We start from the raw sequence: 21,365 nt of genomic DNA on the forward strand, positions 1-21,365 counted from the left end.
ATTTTTGTTTTTCTTTCTTTTTTCTTATGGGATATATATACCGTTTGTAACTGTAGACTGTATTCTGACAAGGGTTAGGTGGGAGAACAGCGTACGCTGAACCTCGCCCGCTCAATAAAGATATATTATTATTATTATTATTATAAACAAAGAAAAGGAGCATATTTGCGGTTCCCTTACAATTTTTTTTTTCTCGCGATTCTTATAATGGCTAAAACTCAGAATCATGCCATAATGAAAACTTTCTCTTAATTAGGAATTTATTAGCATGAACTTTCTTTCAGTGTCCCACGGGTTTTAATTCCTATAGCCACAGAAGAGCAAGCTCCGTGCTGTAGCCCACCTAGCGGACACTTGTAAAACTACCTGTCAGTGTTTAAAAAGGTCAATGTTTCTGAAGTGGATACCGGATTGACAATCGTTTTAAGAAGTATTGTTTGTAGTGCCAGTACGACAATTTTGACTGTGCTTTTTTCGCACCTTTTATTTAAAAAGTGTGTCAAAGCTACGCTTATTGTTTCGTTATTAGAAAAATCAGGTTTTTATGTTCTTGCTATTTTTTTGTTTTAACCGGGAGCACGTGTGTTACGGGAATGTACAGTTTCCCTCACATATTGAATGACAGCTACTGTAGTTGCTACATTATTATCCAAATAATACACTTGAAAGTTTATATAATATCGAGTAACTGTTAAAGAGATCCATATTTCCATAAACTTTGCGAACAATCCAGAAATGAGATGCGTTAGTTGTATCCGTTAAAGTCAATTGAAGTACTGCTATTTTTTGTTATTTATACAGTTCTTAAGCAATTGGTAACATATGTTAGGATACATACCACGGAAAGATATTATTTTATATATTTATTTTGGCACTGAACATTAACTAACGATCTTGTGATGTAATTTAATAATTTGAGTTTTCTACTCTGCAAACCACGCTGCGCAAGCGCTCTCTGGTGTTTGTTAGTGGTACTATCATGGTACCTGCGACTGTGTCTTGTGAATTATTATAGGCTGTGACTCAAGTCAATACTCGTGTTTTACTAAGATTTAAGTGTTTAAGTGAAAAATTATTTATTTGAATATTCGTGCTGGAGATCAAAGCACCTGCAAAATTGCACGGTGCTTTTGATGGATCCGACAATCGGTTGGTATCAGCCGGAGCAAGAAGGACCAGCGAAAGAACTGTGGACTCGTATTTGGGAAGCCCAACAGGGACTGGACAACATGAATCTTAATCAAATCAATTCCAATCAAACTATAGAATCCAAAGCACAAGAGTACATTCCTATTACGATAACAGATCAAGAGGACCAAAGGCGTTGCTTATCCAACAGACCTCAAAATTCCAATAATTACTACAATCGTACCAAAAGGAAACGAGAGAACCGTGCTAGCACATACGGCATGAACCAAAATCATGCCATGCTAATAGGGAGTCATGGCGGTTGCCCGTGGAGGATACCGACAAAGACGTACAGTCGAGGAGTTATAGGGTAAGTCACAGACTTCTTCACTCTTTTATTTGAAAATTTAATTTCTTCACAATTTATAACATATGTTAACACAGTGCTTGTCTTTATTAAGGAAAGATAAAACAAACTTGAATTATTGCCGGCAAGTTGATAACCAATGCATCGAAGTGTGATCAATAGGTTGCGATGTACGCGTGTGAATATATGTAATTATGTTTTTAGTATTATGTTGTGATATTATACTCATGTAATCAACTGTTTCCGAGAAATTTTTGTTCATGTAAACAAGTGTCACAACGAATTTTCATGTCAAGTTATTGACTGGGCGTAACAAGTTGTGATCTTAGTTGAAACTATCGTAACCTTGGCAGAAGAAAAAAAAAAATCTCAATATATATAGATCTACTTTGGTGTTTAAAGGTTCGGATGAATGACTACTAGTCCATTATGAATAGTCACTTTTGTAGCCAGTTTCATGTGTGCAATATGCTCATTTTGTGTAACTAGTTTAGTTTATTTGTGTGTACAAATAATAGTACATGGTAATACAGGATATGTCAATACATTACAATACAATGCTACATTAATAATCTTACACATACAAAATACATTAGCTTTTCAAAAGATCACCTGGTGAAGAATGTGTATTTAGCAAATTATAAAATTATTGCTATTCAGTTATTTGTAGTCTTCATGGAGCAGTAGCAAAGTGTCTGGTAGAGGCAGAATGTACTAATTACTCTAAAAATGCCTGATAAAAAATATGTAAGTGAATATTTGACATCGTAGGTATTCTGATGCATTACTTGGTTAAAAGGTCAAACTCAGGTGTTTGCCAATTTTTTTTAGCTTGCTGTAAATATTGAAAGGTTCCAATGAAGGTGCTTCATCACACTGCCCTATTGGGAGCCCTGGTTTGATTAGGAATTTCTCTGAAATGAACAGTTTCAAAGCTGTCCGTCCCTTTTAACATCTCCCAGAACCAAAAGTTCTACTGGTTAATTTTATTGTATTCTCCTGCAGCCCCATTCTTCTTTCATTCAGTATTCATAATTTCTGTATGATGTAGAGATCAGCTCTTGATGAAGTTGCATTGTCACTATGGATTTGCACCAGTAATGGATCCCTTAACTGATTGTACCCCCCTTATTTATTGCTAGATGTCAATGTTTTATGTAATGTAAGGTGTGATTCGGTGCACAAGGTATAGCCCACATAAGTAAAGAACCTCTCATCTCAGAATACATTGGCATTTTTTATTCATAAATAACAGTTGTATGCACAGTCAAATAGTGAAAAAAACACATGCAAATTATAATGCCACGCCAAACTTAGCACTCCTAACGTAACTACAAAAACATCAAAAATTGCTATCACTGTTAAACCTCCTAACACCTCTAAGAGTAGTTTGTTTTATCATAAGTTTTCAGTCTTTCACATTTGATTTACGTTATTTCATAATACAGTTTAATGTAAAATAATCAATGTAGTTAGTAACTTTATTGACTATTGTTATTAATATTTTATGGTTTTGAAGCAGTAGGCAATGTGGTGTCTGGTGTTTTTTTGGGGTTAAATGCTAAATCGACAGTGAAAATAGTTTTTGGACTACAAAAATTGATAAGAATCTTCAACTGCATTCAGATAGTTTGGATGGATTTAATTATCCAAGAAATCTGTTTTAAGACACCCATTCTGTCCTGATTCCACTTCCATCTTATCTTGCTGACCACCATGTTTGAGTACACCAAGAGCAGAGCATAACTGATATTGCATTGTAGATTTGACAGTGATAGATATTGGAGTAGTGGGGAAGGAAATGGAAATGCTACTTGACATTGGTGTCTTCCACCACAAATTGGCAATGCAAATACACAGCCATTGTTGTCGTATTTTGCATGTTTCTGATCTAATTTGGTAATATTTTCCAAAATTATATACACAGAACAGGCATTTTGTGTTACTTTGCAAATGAAATTGGTGTACATTTCATCACTAGTGGAGATGCCAATATGTGCAGGATCCTAAATAACTACGTGCAATTGAAACTTTCAGCTTACTGATGTATTAAATGTGATTACAGGTTTTCTTCCAAAAACAAATACGATGTGCAAATTTATAACTTGCAATAATTTAGTTATAGGTGCCAGGTTATGTCGGATGGTTAGCTATTTCTAATATTTTTTAAATAAGAAATAACCTGCGGGGCAACGGCTCGTGAGGACCAGCTACTGACTTGACTACCAGCCCCACTCTCACATGCCTCAGCAGAGGTGACAGGTCACCCAACAAGTTATGGGCTAATGTGTGGTTAGCATGACGACCCCCCCCCCCCCCCAGTCTTTGTAGGTTTTCTTAACCGGGTTAAGTCAGTCATTCGTAGCTCCCCAATTTTTCTCACAATAGTGGTCCGATACACTGGACGAAATTTCAGGAGAAAAATTATGCGTCTCTCCAGGAGACTCGAACCAATGTGTACCTCCAGCCCAAAGCCTAGTGTCTGACACTGCATTGCCTCGGTGAGGGACTTTTGACTTTTATGTGCCCTCACATAAATAATTTTCTAGTATGGATTTCTCAGTTTTGCTTGTGTAATGATTTTTGCAAGTTGTATTAGAGTATTAGGTAGGCATTTTGAATACTGGTAATGAACATGGAAATAATTCTAAATTTGCTCTTTTAGAGTTGCAGAAATTAATTCATGTGAAATTTGTAATACTAGATTGAATACTATCTGAAGCTTTTTTTTTATATATATGGAATTACTAAGGCATTCACACACAAACTACAAATAAATATTAACGCTATGACTAAGTAGGGGTGTAATTACCATGCTAAGAGCAGACATTTTGGAGCAATCTAAGTAGGCTATGTATTCTCATAGTTTCATTATAGAATTAAATATTTTTTTGAGGGACCTCCCCAGTAGAGGCACATAGTTGTTTGTATCCAACTTTAAACTATATATCCAGTCCTGATCCACCTAGCTGCACATAAAGTGGACTTAAACCATACTTGAAATAGTTTAGAATATAAATTATTGGGCATAATAAATACAAAAATGTCATCTACCTTGTAAGTAGGAGATTTTTTTTTTTTTTGCATTTAGTAGGCAGAGAGAGTAAGGAATGGCTGTTTGGCTGGTTCACAACTTTACCAGGCTCCTATGATGAATAAGGGATTTGGTGCAGTGGATTTACATTTAACACAAGGGTAGAGTTACAAAAAGAATTTGTTTTTTCTAATCAATGGCATGTCCAAGGGGGTTGGAGGTGGTCATAACACCCTGCCCCCCCCTTGGCTCAGAATTCCTAAAGAAAAATAACGGTAAAGTCATCAAAATTAGGGATTACTGCTAAGAAAAGTATACATAACCCCTCCCTTTCAAAAATCCTGGACACACCACTGTTTCTAATGGCTGTTTTTTTTTTTTTATGAGAAGGCAACTGTTGTTGGGGAAAATGGAAAATTTCTACATTTTTTGCCAATTGTTAACTTGCAGTTTTGTTTGTGATTTTATAAGTTCATGTTGTCATATAGTGCATCGAACCACTTTCGCTCGTTTGAATCTCCCACGCTCAAGCGTGCTATGCTCGATTGTACCGCACTCGTAGTGGTATGATTGGCAACGTCCCGTATTTCAGAGCCTAATGAGCAGCACTGTCAACCTAAATCCCATACATGGAAGGAAACCACTGTATGCAATTACAATTCTAAATCATAATTCCGTATATCATTATGTAAGCCTCAAATACAATATATATGAAAGTATGCAATATCTACAGACTGAAACGAAAAATGGATACACATGCTGACAGACCTGCCTATGCAACTACAAATATCGTATCACAGTGCAAGAAGTACATGTACATTATTTTACTTACCGAAAACGATAATCATATTCTGCAAAATAATATAATGCAGTTATAACATCAATCGAACATCATTTCAATATGACAATAATTGTAGAAACATAAAATGTGAGCCTAAGCCGTTTCAGCCCATAAATCATCTGTTTCATTTTCACATATCTCGGTAAGATATACAAAACTGCATTTTAACATGGAGATGATGATTATGTTCACTTATTTTTTAATTTCACTTCGTATTTTACTTCACAATCTATATTTGAGGATTCACTATCATAGACAAATTACGGAAATACGTCTACTAATAGGGTTCGAGAGTTTGAATGTTTTTCACTCGAGCACTCATACGTTTCAGTTTTGTGTTTCAACTTTTTTCCTCATTAAAATTATATTAATCAATGAAGGTATTATTTACATGCTTTAGAACAATTAAGATTTGGACTTAATTGATTGTGGATATTTTTTTTTACCCAGTGTGTGTCCTTACGTCGTAGCAGGTCCTGCCAGGTTAAATATTATTTTTGGGGTGGAGGAAGAAACTTCAAATACTTGGTGTAACATTTATTCAGGTGTTATAAGAATATCAAAAGCACATTCCCATATTTTCGTCTACAACTTTTCCAACATTTTAGTGGCACAAGTGAGTAAGAAAAGTTTTTTTTGTTGTAGAACATATTAGAGGTTATCTTTGTCTAGTTAGTTGACCCACATTTTGAGCAAGAGTCCATGTCCAGGTGAACATTTTTTTTTCTGATTCGGAACCTGGAATGGACCTATGAATTGCTACTGATTTTGCTATCCATTACTCTACCATACAAAGTCCACTTTATGCACAGATAGGCTAATTGGGACTGGACATAGAGTTTTAAGTGGGGTCCAAACTGCTATGTGCCTCCGCCATGGATCAAACCTGGCACCCATTGATTACAAAATATATGTTACCACTGTGCTATCTGAAGGCCAATTATTTATGTTAACATCTTAACACTTCACAAACACGTGCAAACTGGACACCAGCTATATGGGTGTGTAACCAACTACTGGAAGTCTGGAACGCTTCCAGTTAACACAACACCCAATTAATTTTGATCATTAGCAGATCATCAACCTAATTGATAGTCAAACAATTGTCTGACAGCAGTAGTTAAAGCTTGGTTTACTCTCTACTGCAGTGGTTCTCAACCTTTTTCAGTCCGGGACCCACCTTGAAGGGTATTACACTTCAGAATTACTTGTAGGGGTGCACACCCAGTTTATAATCATATTTCTGCTAACATCCAGTACTTTAAGAAGTCCTCTTTTATGCTTGTTTAAGCAAATTACTAGGGCTGAGCCTCTGTATCGGTAAGTATCCGCTGAAATTTTTCCACTGATGCCATTGTTTTTTAGTGGCTAGAAGCACGTCCAAAACCAACATTTGTTTCGTTTCAAAGGTTCGTTCACTTTTTCCAACTTACCTTTTGAAGAAAGTTGAAGAAATAAAAACTTACTTGTGCATTTGTTAATTGAACGTGGACTCAAGTTCTGTGAACAGCAAGTACGTGACAAAGATCCATATGCAGATAAGACTCGCGGTCAAGTATCTTGCAAATCAAGGGTAACGTGAAATTATCGCCATAGGAGTTCCTTCGAAGTCTACCAGGTTTTGAACCTACAGATGTGGCCTCGTGTAACAATAATCCAATAAGATCCCTGCAGCCAAGGAGACACCTGGTGTATTGCGGACATCTCTCTCTTTAAGATCCCCGCAGTCAAAACAGTCCTCGTCTATGTGAATGGTGGACATGTCGCAGACATAGTACATAGCATATTCTTAGAAATTGAGATACCTGGGCTAATCCCCCTTTTCCTTTCCAACTTTAGACTTTTGTTTGTCCTGACCTGTATGACTGGGTTTCAACAGGCATGTTTCGACACCGGGAACGGGCAAGGGAATAATTTTCTTTGAACAAAAGTTAATTGCACTTATGCTTTCTGGAAAGTGTAGTTATGGGTTTGGACGTCCTTGCACACCAAAGGGATAGAACTATGCATTTAATTGTTTACGTCAAAAGTAAAGTAATCTCAGAATATCACTGTACCGAAGTCGAGATACTGGAAAGCTTTCATTCTCTCCTTACATTTCATTTATTATTTTTTATTCTCTTTGTTAAAGTACATAAAAGAGACTAAGTAGGTTTTACATTGCAGTTTTACTGTTACTTTCAGATGTCGTGTCCGGGGCTGGTAAATCACCAATTATTCTTGTGTCCATGGATGATTTAATGTTAGTTTGGGAAGAGTGAACCCTTAGTTTTAGAGGAAGTTGAAGGGGGATAATCTAATTTTTCAACATTGGGGTGCTAGACGATCGCCTCGCTCTTAGCTTCTCATAATATTTCTCTCATAGTTATTTGAAACATCTAATAGATTGTCACTGATCTAAAAAAGACTGTAACGTTGAGATGCATTGTTGCAATAGATTGTCACTGATCTAAAAAAGACTAAGGTTGAGATGCATTGTTGCAACAGAGCATCGTTTTGTACGTTAATTTCTTCATTGCAGCTTGTCAGAAATACACATCTATAAAATATAATAATAATAATTATACTCGTACATTATATATATATGTAATTCGTAATAACTAGCCTTTGTTATTTTAAATTGGAATTATACAAGTATCGGTATCGGTGAGAGTATCGGTATCGGGTCAGCCCTACAAATTACACATACTTCATTCTAGAAAAATAAATAAATATGCAATTGTAAGACTAACTCTAGTCTAACATCTAACTAACCACACATGCTGAAATTGAGAACATTTTTATGCGGTTAGCTTTATAAACCAAGCAGTTTTGATAGGATGTGAAATGATGACAGTTGACACCTCTCAGCAGCATCATACACACACACACCCAGGGGGTTGGAAATATGAAGCAACACCACAAGCATATGACACACAGATAATTAAGAACTCATTGCTGCCACCAAAACAAAAATGACAGATATTTGATTCCCTTGCAGAGAGATGCCGGTAAATAGTAATGGTAGTGTCAATAACAAAAATGTAGAGTTGAGGCTATGTACAACATGGGTTAAATTTAGGTTTTTAAAGCAATATATCTTAGTAATGTAAATGTAATAGGTTTTGAAAACACAGTAAATACATTTTCGAACTCCGACTTCGTGACCCACCAAATCCCCCCATCGTGCCCCATAGGTTGAAAAAGGATGCTGTACTGTGTTAAGTGCAATCGCATTGATGAAATTCAGAACAAAACTCAATGACATACTTGTGACAGTTTTCTTGTCCCGTCAATATTTGCAGATTTACTGAAAGGGTTTGCCCAAGTGATTGCATTTCACAGGTTCAAAACAATGTAGATAAGTGATTGCAGAGTTGTTTGTGACTTCAGGCAAATTCTATTGGCTTGTTTGTGACTTCCAGCAAATTCTATTGGCTTGTATAGCCTGCATTTTAACACACACACACCCACACAACAGTTCCTATTTAGTTTTTTTATTGCCTACATTGTTTAATAAAGCTCTTCAATAAAATAATGATGTGTTCAACAATAAATTAACTTATTTTTGGACTACTTGCCAAATTGAGGACTGACAGTCCAAAGCACTTGCTGTCACGTAGCCCATAAAATGAAAATGTCTAGGAATACAAAACATTAGAAGTTCAAAAAGATCGCCATTTTATCATGTAGAACTATTTTGTTTGTATAAAGAAATGAGAGCCAAAAACGTAAAATTGACTGCTGTAGACAGCTTCAAATGAGTAGTATTTCATTCATAGCAATCACATACTGCAGTAATTTGCAGTGTTTGGAAGTAACTAGTTACAAGTAACAGTTTTTTTTAAGTAAGTGAGTGTAACTGAGTTACTTTTTTACGATAGAAGTAACGTTTTAAGTGTTACTTTTACAGTTACTTTGCGACACTTAAATTGCTATGTAAGTGTCATAAATTATTGGCGATTTAGGACTCAAAGTGAGCCGGAATTTAGTTTCTGCTGTGATTCTTTGATACATTAATTCTTGCAAACAATAGAAGAGGAAAAGAGAAAGTGGTTGTACTAAATTTGTCTCTTGGTGGTGGTCAGTCGTTAGACTCCAGCCAGGAATTTCAAGGTTTATCATATGTTTCATCTTTTGTTTGGTAGACCTTTAATTCCAAAGGCATAAACACACCTGGGAAGAAGGGTGGATTTTCCAGAAGCGGGAAGATAAGCCTCTAGGAGGAGAATTCCTTCCTATTGCTGACAGTTTGCCATTGTCAGTTGTGTGTTGTGAAGTGTGTCTCATTTCTGTAGTTTGTTCCTGTGACCTTATAACTTCCTCCTTTGTAAGTAGCATCCGATAGTTTTTTTTCCTTTGCTATAAACTGAAATTGCAATATTTTGGTGTTTTACGAAAGAATTCAACGATACTGATACTATGAACGAAACTGAAGAAGACGAGAGCTAGCAAATGCGCATATGAATGGAAAACAATGTATTTGTTTCCACGTGATTTCATTTATCTCAGTTCCTGATAATTTAAAAATGGAAGTAAAACTATTTAAGGTTAGAATTCGCTAATTTATGCTTGATTATTCAGCATTTCTGAACATTTTGAAAAAAGCAATATATTTTGGTAAGTGCTATTTTCCCATTTTCTTGAAATAACAACTACGACAGATCTCACCATTGTTATTGATGCAACAGTGAATTACCACACTCAAGTGGCAAAGGAAAGAATCAGGAAGACCCTAACGATCATTCTCGCTTGTTCATTTGTTTATGTAATCGTCTCGGAGAGAACTAAAGGGCTAAGTTTAAAATGCCATTTTCACCTTCATCGATAATGCACTATTATAGGTTACTACATTATATTTTTTATCATTTTCTATTTCATAAACACTTGAAATTGTGTTTGTTCCAGTGAGAATATAGAAAACAGAAAATTGACATATGTGAAAATTGAGAAAATGTGAATAACTGGGTATACTACTGCATAGGGGTATTTCTTAAAAAGAAAAGTCGTTTGGGTGCCTGACAACCATTCGAGAGACCCCAGGTTCGATCCTCGGTGGGGGAGAACCGAGATTTTTCCACCTGTTGAAGCAGCTCCAGCGCCCACCCAGCGTCATATAAAGTGGATATCTGGAGGATAAAGGATGCCAGGGACGTGGTGCTGATCACATCAGCCCCACCTTCGTCCATGATCAAGAAAGTGTGGGGCCCTCAACTCCACACCCCCATACGCTTTCATGGCGTTGCGCAAAGCGCAGGAGAGCACTTTATTTTGTAATAAATATAAATATACGAAGACTTATATGTATCAGCAACATAAGTAAAATACATGTTAGTCTTCACAAAATATTTATTACAGTGATCGGTTTGTGTAATTTGGTTGCAAGAAAATTTTCAGCAGAAAGTAACTGTGAAAGTAACTTAGTTACTTTTGAAGTACAGGTAACTGTAACTAGTTACCTTTTTTAAAGTAACTTTCCGAATACTGTAATTTTGTTAGATGTTGACCACGAAGATAAGCAATGGCCTGTTATTGACGTCATTAATTTATCACCTCTGATAGTGATATAAACAGCGTGCCGAGTACCTTCATATACCCTTATAGAGCATATTTGAATTGTCCACACATGTCTTAGTAGGTAGTGTGCAGTATGAAATCACTGCATTGTATAGTCACGGGCAGTTCTGTATTGTAACAAACCCTTTCAATGGAATTTCTTAAACCCAGAAGTGTCCATAACTTCACTCAAAATGTATATTCCTGTTGTGTCCGGGACTAGGGCACGAGTATTATTATTTTTTTGTTAGGGGATCTATAGTTTGGACTGTGTAATTGTTGCACAATTTGTATTGTTTTCAGAAATTCAGTGTTTTAAATACTGATGGGAAGTTAGGTTGTAAGTAACCTGTTAAGAAGCCCGGGCTAACGCAACCATGTCTAAAGTTGTGCTTGGTGTAATCAATTATTTCTGTGGCGCAGTATTTATCATGGTCTCCTGCGTAGCCAAATGGCCCTGGGTTGGATTTCCGGTGGGGAGGGGAATTTCGGCGTTGATCCAGTATTGAGAGGACAGTTGGGGGTAGCGGGCTCCGGTTTCGTGACGTTGGGACTCGATCCGCTGACCACTCGTCACTCAATGGAAAAGCCGCTCTATCTAATCTTTTTTTTTTTTTTTTTTTTTTTTTTTTTTTGCGAAGTGGGCACTTACTGCTCGACATATTATCGCCATATTTTTTGTCTGCCAATTTTTTTTTCTTACTCTACACGTAGGGTAAATTTGTCACTAGAGTGCGCGTCAAATCTCCTGCATATGGCCTTGAACGGCTGAACAGCACCAGCGAATAACACGTGCGGCGTTGCCTAGTTCCCTGACAAGGCGTTTCGCTCAACAATGCTGTCTCTTTTCCATGTGAGATTTCGACATGGCACCGCTGCAGTGCGCTGCTATTGGCTATCGCCATATGCAGGAGATTTGACGCGCACTAGTATTCTGAAGCTGTAGGTTAAAAGTTGAAAAAATCCTATGCGCAACAAGTCACGATTCAATAGGAGGAGGAAGAAGGCGATGCATGTACGGCGCCTACAATGGGTGCTCATGTCAGATACTGTTTACTGGTGTGACGGAAATATCTTGTTCCTAAGCGGCCGGACTTGGGGAAGGGATACACAACACATGGTCACGCAAATTTAGTAACGGAAGCCGTAAGAAGGTCGACACAAAGACCTTATCAAATATTACCCGAGGGAATCGTGATGTAACGTTATTTTTACAGCCATTCTTTACTAGAACCCGATGCACTTTTTAAGCGCCGTGTATCGTTTCTGATTAGCTTACTGCACAGAAGTGGACATTAAATAGAAGTTTTAGAAGTAAAAAAATTGATATCGAAGGTTCCTGGTTCGAGCCCTGGTCTAGGCATGGACTTTCCTTTGTGCGTGTCTTTCATCAGTCTCCAGTAATCATTCTCCATCGTTGTGATTAGCCTGCAGGAACAGAAAAGCGACATCAAATTAAAAAGGATATGCATGAAAATTGAATGCCTTGCCGCTCCCGTATAAGACTTTTGATGATTGTGAGGCAATGGATCACCAGCCAATCCCCTTTCCATCGGCGAGATCAGGACACTCCCATTTTTTTCCCCTATTTGGCCACCAGGCTCCTGATAGCATATTTGGCTACTCTTTATCCCTTTCACAATTTTCTCTCCATTCTGTTCACGGCTTCCTTTATACACACACACTCACTCATCCTTATTTCATGACTTTCTTCTTCACCTTCCCACATCCATACCACTTTGATCTTGAGCTCTATGAGAAGGTTCACAGGTAGAGGATGGCCAGCTCCTCTCAGATAGGAGTCGTCCTGATCCTTCCAGCCCAAAATATGCCGACAGAAGACGTTCTGTAGTCAGGACTCAACCCTGACAGAAAACTAGGGAATACATATAGAGACAATGCAAATGCAGTTCTTGTGTAAGAATATCTGGCCGATCATTAAACATCATTGCTTTCACAAATCCATCTAGTTTCAATTTTATTATAGTTGCTGTGTTCTCCAAATTTTATGTATACACAGTGAACACCGCTTTTAACACATTGAATCCCAGGGTATTTAAATTGGCAATAACTCAGAAACCCGGGCATTTTATGTGATTTTCAACAATGTGAAACAATTTATTTTTTTGGTCTTACTATACATGTGTTATACATCAAAATAAAGGCAATTTCTTTGCGTACACAATAAAAAAGAAACCATTAGAATCTGTGTATTCTTGTGTGTGCTAGAGAGAGTCCGTACTTCTAATACTAAACAGTGGCGGCGATTGGGTTCCAAAACTAGGGGGAGGAAGAGCAATTTACTTTGGTACATAAGGCATAGGAGCATAGAACGGGGACAAAGTGCCAAAAAGTGGGGGCCAACTGTCCCCCGACCCCCCCAATCGCTGCCACTTTAACCTTAGTATGAAACAGGCGGTGTGCAAGTAAATAACTCATTACAAGTAAATAAGTAAGTGTTCCATTTCTTTTGATATTTCAAGTAAACTCATTGGTCAAGTGCATGGGCGCCCATAGGATTTTTCTCGTTGGGGGGGGGGGGCTCTTCGTAACTCCAAACATTCAAGTGATATTGCCCGTACTATGTACGTGCATGGGACACTCGCCATATTCAGGATGCTCGAGCATGGGATTCAGTGTGTTAATACAGCCCTGCGGATTCAAATAATTGGTTTTCTATATCCGAAGTTCACTAAAATCAAAATGCCTTCCGAAAACCTGAATTGAGGTAAGTAGTGACAGAAAATGAAAAGACCTAAGGCAGAAGTAGTTTGATTGACACAGTCTATTAATTAGACAAAATATCAAATACAGTACAGTATCAAACGTAAAACCACATTCTGTCCCTCGGCTCATCACAATGTGTCACAACCCCTGTTGCCCCCTCCTTTTTTAAGTTCCTGTAGGTGCTACCAAAAGAAGACTGCTAGGAAACCTGTTTCCTCAAGTTGTACTTACGATGATGCTATCAGTGTCAATTTTTCGTGACATTTCATTATTTAGATCCACTGTAAACGAAATTTTTAATGTATTTCGGTCGCGTCTGAACCTAAAGTGCTTTAGGTTCATTGTAGCAGAATGTTCAGTACATCCACAGTTGATTGTATGTTGCAACTCGTGCAGTTCTTGATAATCTCCTTTAGCTGGCCTCCGAGACGGAACAGCGTAGCGCGCTACAAAACAGGAAGTTCTAGGTTCGAGTCCTGGATATGGCTTACTTCATCGATTTTCATAAATTCATCATCATCGTCGCGGTTATGTTAAGTAGGTAGAAAGCAACAAATACAATTTGTAATCTATTTCTGTATGACTTTCGATACTTCCAACATAAATATATGAACCCATGAATATTGTGTTCTTTCGGTAGCAGTTTGAAACGACAATCAGTGAACAAGCCATGAATGACCCCGCCCCTTTTCTACCACGCACTCACAATCGTGCGGGTCAGTAATGGTTTGAGAACATGCGAGGGCGGTCGTCCGTTCATTCAGGCACGGAAATATTTTTTCTAAATTTGCAGAGTCAGGGGAAAGATTTAGCGTTTCTATGAAATTTTTAAAAGGTACTTTGATTTTTTAAAAAATGTATACCTATTGCTTAAGCCAACAGTGATTATTATTACTGTTATTTCCATCCAAAAAAGTTTGCGACGCAGTTCGACTTAAAACTTGTGTGCTTTTATGAAACAGCAAATTTACCATTTTTAGTGCGAACAGTGTAATTATATTCTGCAAAAATACCTGCTTTTCATGGAGAGATTCAACCCTGTGGCTCGACAGCAAAATGAAAATATATTTGTATAAGATAAAACTATTAGAAATACGTAGCTAACCATCTGGTATAACCCAGCACGCCTAAATTATTGCAAGTTTTAAATGTGAACGTTGTATTTATTTTTTAAAAAAAAGAAAACCTGCAATCGCATTCAGTATATCTGACGCAATGCTATTAAGCCTGTGTATGACGGGGATGCTATGTTCCTAACCCTTTGGCCTCCACATATATAAATACTGGCCTGTTTCATGACTTGCATGTACCATTATTCATACACATACCACGTGTTACGAACTCTTCTGGGTGCAATCCATAGTACTGCACAGTATCGGCCACCAACGTCTAATTATATCACTGCGAGTAATTTTACATATCTCTTGCATTTGGAAAAGAAAAATTTGTATTGAATTTGTTTACATTTCACGTTTACACTAGTTTTGAAACCTGGCGTTTGTTGCTTTCGAATCCATTTTGGAGACGTAAGTTTTCAGCTTTGACGCAATTGTCGAAGTCGTGTTTTGGCCCCTGGCGCAGAGAAAGAGAAGCGACTTTAATCAAAATATAGGATGCCCAGTCAGTTGCCTTGGTGGCCTAGCGCGTTGTTAACTTGAGGTCTCTCTACCGAAAATTCCGTGTTCGAGTCCTGGCCATGTCTGGGTCTTTTTATCAATTTCATCTATAATCATTATTAGTCCTCATAATCGTGATTATGCCGAAGAAAAGCTACGTAAAATAAGAAAAATGCCATGTCCAGGGGAGAATATACTCTAAAGTGAAAGTGCCACAGTTTCAAACACCCATAAACTTGTATTTGCCCTATACGAGTCTTATAAAGAGTGCAAATTGATAAGAGGCACGTTATTTTCGCGTCAGTGTGTGTTTTTATTTTTAGTCAGGCAGTTACGACCCACCCATGTCCATTGTAGTCTTCTGAGGATGCTGTTCCAATACCGTATGAACGGAAGTCGTAGTAGAGAAAACGCTGGTAGAGGCGCAGTCGTAGAAACAGCCATTCGTGACGTAGACTATTTGCGAGGGCTTCGTAACAAGCTGTAAGTGAATACATATGCATGTTCCATGGGCTGCTTTGATTTAACCTGTTGTTCGTGCTAATATGGCACAAAACGTGAAAGTTAACGGAACGACTACTAATGAGCGTTCCTGATAAACAAAAGTGGCTTTTGATGTGCTTGCTCCCTCCCGTGTGCTTGTCAGTGGAATATTTCGCACTGTGTGCCACATACGGTGTTTGCTTTTTAACGTTTTCGAGGCTGCCATTTTGGAACTATCTTGGTCCGGAGCCTTTCTATTTGTCCCTGCTGTGCGCAAGCACAGTTCATACGAAACCTATCTTTCAAACGTGATGGGATTATTAGATGTCTAACCCACGAACTTCAATGTTAAAAATAGAAGTGTTATTTAGCGGAATTGTTATTAAATAGTTCCTGTGGACCCGGAAAGTCGGTAAAAGTAGGAGAAATCAACCTATAAATTCAGCGGATGTCGTAAATACATTCATAGGCATGGTATGGTCAGGAAAATTATTTTTTAAAACCCAGGATTTGGTTTCTTGATGGAGGATATTGTTACCTGCGACATTGTTCTATAAGCTTTAGTGTTAAAGCTCGGGGACAACCGTGAATATGTGACGATTGGCTACGGGGTAAAATGTGTTGACTTTTTGGGTTTTTAACCAATGTTTTTAGTTTTCTATGTACCTGCGTTTCAGAGATGAGTTTTCTCTCCGTCAGGTAGTCTGTAACTATTCGTCAGTCAGTAGTACGCGAACGTGTTTTGGGAAGGCGTCGATATGCGTTGTCAAGTATGATATAAACCGAGTGCCTTGGATTATTTATCTAAGGCCGAGGCTCCACTTCGTCTAGTTTTCTGGGTAAGACCTGTTTCGTAGTGTAAAATGCCAGGGACGATTATCTTTGTAGCTACTCCGGCTCAACCATGCCGTAGAAGTTTGTGACACCCAATTCAAACCTGGAACTCAGTCTACCTCTGGGCGCATCTGGTCACCGAGGCGGCCGAATGTAATATATATTAAAAATATGAACGAAGAGATGGGGGAATCGACTCGGTGCTTATTCCGAGGGACCCCTCGTAGCTCAAAGGGCTTGAGAAACTTATCTAGGTCGCTGAACGCAACTCTTGAAGGGGGCAACCGTGCTGTCGATTTGTGGGCGTAGTGATGGGAAGAAAGGTGCTAAAAACCTTATTTCTCCCGTCGTCGGCTAGCGAGGAGAGTATTTTACCTGCAAATCGTTCATCACTATGACGTGCGGCGTTCCACTTGATACTACGTACCAACCAGTGGCGTATACTGAATTCAAGATCTGGGCTATCTCACTGTCACGTGGTCCTAGGCTATGAATAGAAATCAGGTTGCCAACTCATAGGAAATCAGGTTGCCAACTCATAGGAAATCAGGTTGCCAACTCATAGGAAATCAGGTTGCCAACTCATAGGAAATCAGGTTGCCAACTCATACGAAATCAGGTTGCCAACTCATACGAAATCAGGTTGCCAACTCATACGAAATCAGGTTGCCAACTCATACGAAATCAGGTTGCCAACTCATACGAAATCAGGTTGCCAACTCCAGAATCACCATAATCATTTCTCTGATATGAATAATTTTATTTACAATTTCTGATCGATTTTCCTCCTGTATTTTATTCTCTAGACTTCAGGCTTCGCAGATAGCCTAGCCTAGCTAGCCTAGAATATACACTTCTGGTACCGACAGACTACTCTGGGTCGGAACAATCATGTTTTTCTCTCATTCTTGATGTTGAATTGCAAATGCCCGTATTTTGAATGAGCTCGAGATTTTGGTATATTTGAAAAATTTACCCAAACAAAATGTACTAACTATGCAACCACTTGACAAACATCTGTCGTTCTCATCCTTGAGTTGCAAACTTTTGTCTCACCTCGAAACACATTAGTTTTTGGTTTTTGCACTGCAGTTACGTCAAATAGCACTTACAACTCCATCTTGTGTGTAAATAAATTGCACAGTAAAGCCATTTTGATTTATTGAAATTTCACATTCTTGTGTTTCTTTACTGAGGTCTCGAACAAGGTGAGAGTCTTTAAGAATAATATTTTGTATGATCTAGATTCGAAGGAGGTGTGTGTGTGGCATATTTAAATCTGGCACCCCTTCAACTTTAGTGTTGGTGTTTGTGACATATGAGAGAGTTGGTCCTCACTAACTCATCAAAGGACAGCACAAACCCCTGGTGCTAGAAACCTGAAAGTGTAAGGGTGTCTTTTTCTTGTGACGTAAGCACCCACCAAGATGGGTTTTCCGAAATTCGAGCTCTGGGAAAAGGGGAGTTACACCTTTTCCCCTCATTTTGATACGTTTACAGCCCGAACCCCTTAGCATTTGGAACTGTGTGTATTATACATCACGATATGGTTGTGTTTTGCGAAAATCTATATAAACGGACTACTGAACACGCGTATTATTCTTATGAATGATAATTTATGATATCAATTGCTTGTACTAGACTAGTGTTTCATAAATTTGTGATCTAGACAACTTGGCTTGAATTTGACGATTTGTTTTTTTTATTATTAATTTCGAACTTGTTATTGATCGATTGATTCGGTTCATTTTACTTTGCTTTTCTTCAACTATTGGCTAATCGCGGAGATGAGGATGAATAATAATATGATGAAATTGATAGGGACAATCACAAGGAACACCCATCCATGGCCAGGCAGTGATTCGAACCCGGGATCCCTGACGTCGAAACGCGCTTGATAACCACTCCGCCACTGTGGTCAGCTCGACCGTTTTCTGTACGATAAACAAACAAATAAAAGTAGTGCGGCGGATCACTGGTGTATAATATGTGTGCTAATCAGCTACATATTTGGCCTCGGTTACACCCACCGTGTTATCCTGTTCTCTTCCATTCAGAACATTTCTGGGTGACTTGAATCTACCTCAACATATCCATTGTTTCTAGGTACAAATCCTTGTTAAGTCGCGGATTTTTTTGTGCGCGCGCGCGGGATTAATCTATATCACCAATCATCCTCAACGTCGCGATTATCCTATAGAAGCAAAAGGCGACTTAAATAAATAGGAACTACCAACGCGAATGAATGGATTTAGTTGTTCGATAACGCGGTTCAAGCAACCTTTTTTTGATTCTTATAAGGTGAAAGACCAGTACCAGTAATCGAATTTTTTGTCTGTTTTGCCTAAAGATTCTGACACTACTCTCGACTGATCGATCGGCGGTGTTCCTCGCCAGAGCCGCCTGGTGGACGAATGCTGCAGGTCGGCCGACACACCCCTCTTTGCATTTAATTCTGACACACTTGGTAAATGTGTTCCCTCCTCGTTGGTGTACAGAAGGAGCGGCCCTGTGTCAGATTCTCCTTTGCCCTCGCCTTTGCGCGTTACACGGTGACTGACTTGTGAAACGGATACAAGAAAATACCGAAGCTATTGTTCCTTTGCTGTGGTTTTTCTTCTTGCATTTTTTTTACGTTTATTTCTATTTTCTGCCCTTGCGTTTATAAATGGCAGGATGATAACAGAGGTTTATATCTTATTCGGGACTAGAACCAATTACCCCTGTCTTCGCAGCGCGTCACGCTGCCTACTAATTAGATAGCGAGCGCCCTAGTCCGATTCCGATTCGTCGGACATTACTTGATTTAACCGTGAGCGAGGAGGACCAGTGATTAGAAGAATAGGACGAAAAGTCCGCAAGAACCGCAGTGGTGTAGTCGGCAGGGCGACTGCTTGTCCCCGCATAAAGCGGCTCTGGTGCTCACCCAGCATCAAATGAATGGTTACCTGGGGCAACCGTGGAGGGTAAAGGCTGCTGGAGCATGGTACTGATCACATCACCTCCAAAATGGCCTAGATCGAGAATGTGTGGGGCCACATCCGCTAAATGTGCCTCCATGACACGGTACTATATGCATGGGGAACTTTTCCTTTTTAACTTAGGACGAATAGTCCGAGGCCTTCGTTAAAGATATTATTCCAGAATTGCGAAATGGTGTAGTCTTTGCAAATGCTAAATCTCCTTTGTAGTTTTTTTTTTTTTAAAAAATAAAATTTTTATCTTCGTACAGCTCGCCCCGGAAAGCAGAATATATCAACCAATATGGATAGAATTCTCACATTTAGGTCTATGCGACTCATTTCTCCAAATAAACGTGAGAACATGGCTAGCTTCACGACTTATCAACGCCTCCGTGTAGAACGCACACTTAGGTGAAAGTACAACTTTCCGTTAGCACGAGGGAGGTGTAGATAGCTTTAATCGTTCGTGAGCTACTTTAGTTGAACTCGTGATTGCTCTTCATCAGGAGACTTACTTTAAAGTTAAGACTGGTGGATACATGTGGATTTTCTGAATTGTCAGTTCAGGACACCCTCCTTTACACAGGACACCCTCACACGTTGACCCGAGTCATAGATTCGGAAGAGAACATAAACAATATAACGGCTGTTCCTGTTAAATTAATCAGTCATTATTTCTAACCAGCACTTCAACAAATTTTCTCCAATAATTGTGATTTTTTTAGAAGAATTCCACTCCAACATTGAGATGACCTTTATACAGGGTGTCCGAAAAGTTATGCAACCGAGATTTTGAACGTACATAACTTGTACAAAAATCGATAGAGACATATCACTTACACTGGGTATTAACTTCTATGTGTGGATATTTTTGAAACATTAAACAAGAAAATCCTACTCTACGTGAACGTTCAGTATGTGTAAAAAGTTACTAAGGTGTAAGATTTTATTTTTGTACTAAGTATAAAGAAAAACATGTATCGATGGTCTTTGTTGGTATTTATGGAGACATTTTTATGCAGTACAGACAATTTTGTGGGGTTAATTATGGTATAATCATAGAAAGGTATATTTTTTTCGAAATTACGAGATGTACTGTCAACATGGTCAAAGGCCAATGCCAGGTGTGCCCGACATATCTGAAATTTCATGAACAAAAACCTAACCAACGCTCAACGTGTTCCTTTTCTTCAGTCGATTTCGATGATCAGTAACGAAATTCTTTCAACCTTTACATTGGGCAACTTCTCGTTTCACCTGATGCTTTACCTTCAAAGAGTGTCCTTTGCAATTGCTCAGCCTACTCTTTTATGTGTAGGTCTTAGGTTATGTTATTTTCAAACTGGCATCCACACTGATAACATCGTACAGAACGCCGATAAAGCTTGACTGGCGTCAGGTGGATCTCTTGTTATCACGTTTATAGAAAACTCGCACTACGAAAGGGTCTGGTTGCTGCTGTCTCGTGGCGAGTGGCCACGGAGAAACGGTGGGTGTTCCTGCTGGTCGAATGGTGAAGGAATTCCACGTGCTCGCACAGTGGGCCATGCAACATGCGTGCCCTCAGTTGCGTTCAGAAGTTGACCCTGCCTTCATTAAGGAGATTTTATTACTGACGATGGTGTAGTTTAAAAAACTGAACACGATAGTAAACGAGCTGGTCTACCTTGAAATTAGTAATTGCTGCTTTTGAAGCAAGCGTGCTACAGTTATTCAGATCTTCCTCTGTCTGAATTGGGATCTCTTGCCTAATGAAAAGAAATTTAGACTTTCATCATGAAAGAAGTAAGTGGTTATCACAGGTTGCTGTCTGTAGAGTGCATTTTTCGACGCTGAG

The 21,365-nt window shown here is 38.6% G+C and overlaps 1 protein-coding gene across 2 annotated transcripts in view; it reads left to right on the top strand.

The window, feature by feature from the left end:
• Positions 1-370: 370 nt before the first annotated feature.
• LOC145980346 (terminal nucleotidyltransferase 4B-like) overlaps positions 371-21,365 on the top strand; it is an 80,397-nt gene continuing 59,402 nt past the window's right edge. Inside the window, exon 1 of one of the 2 annotated variants that reach the window (XM_083113402.1) lies at positions 371-1,498. In XM_083113402.1, the coding sequence (XP_082969528.1) occupies positions 1,134-1,498 (365 nt within the window). In that variant the 5' untranslated portion in view covers positions 371-1,133. The remainder of the gene's footprint in view (positions 1,499-21,365) is intronic. The other variant, XM_083113401.1, reaches the window with a different exon arrangement.

Source organism: Lepisma saccharinum, chromosome 27 (genome assembly GCF_977018435.1).
Source record: "Lepisma saccharinum chromosome 27, izLepSacc3.1, whole genome shotgun sequence".
Lineage (NCBI taxonomy): Eukaryota > Metazoa > Arthropoda > Insecta > Zygentoma > Lepismatidae > Lepisma > Lepisma saccharinum.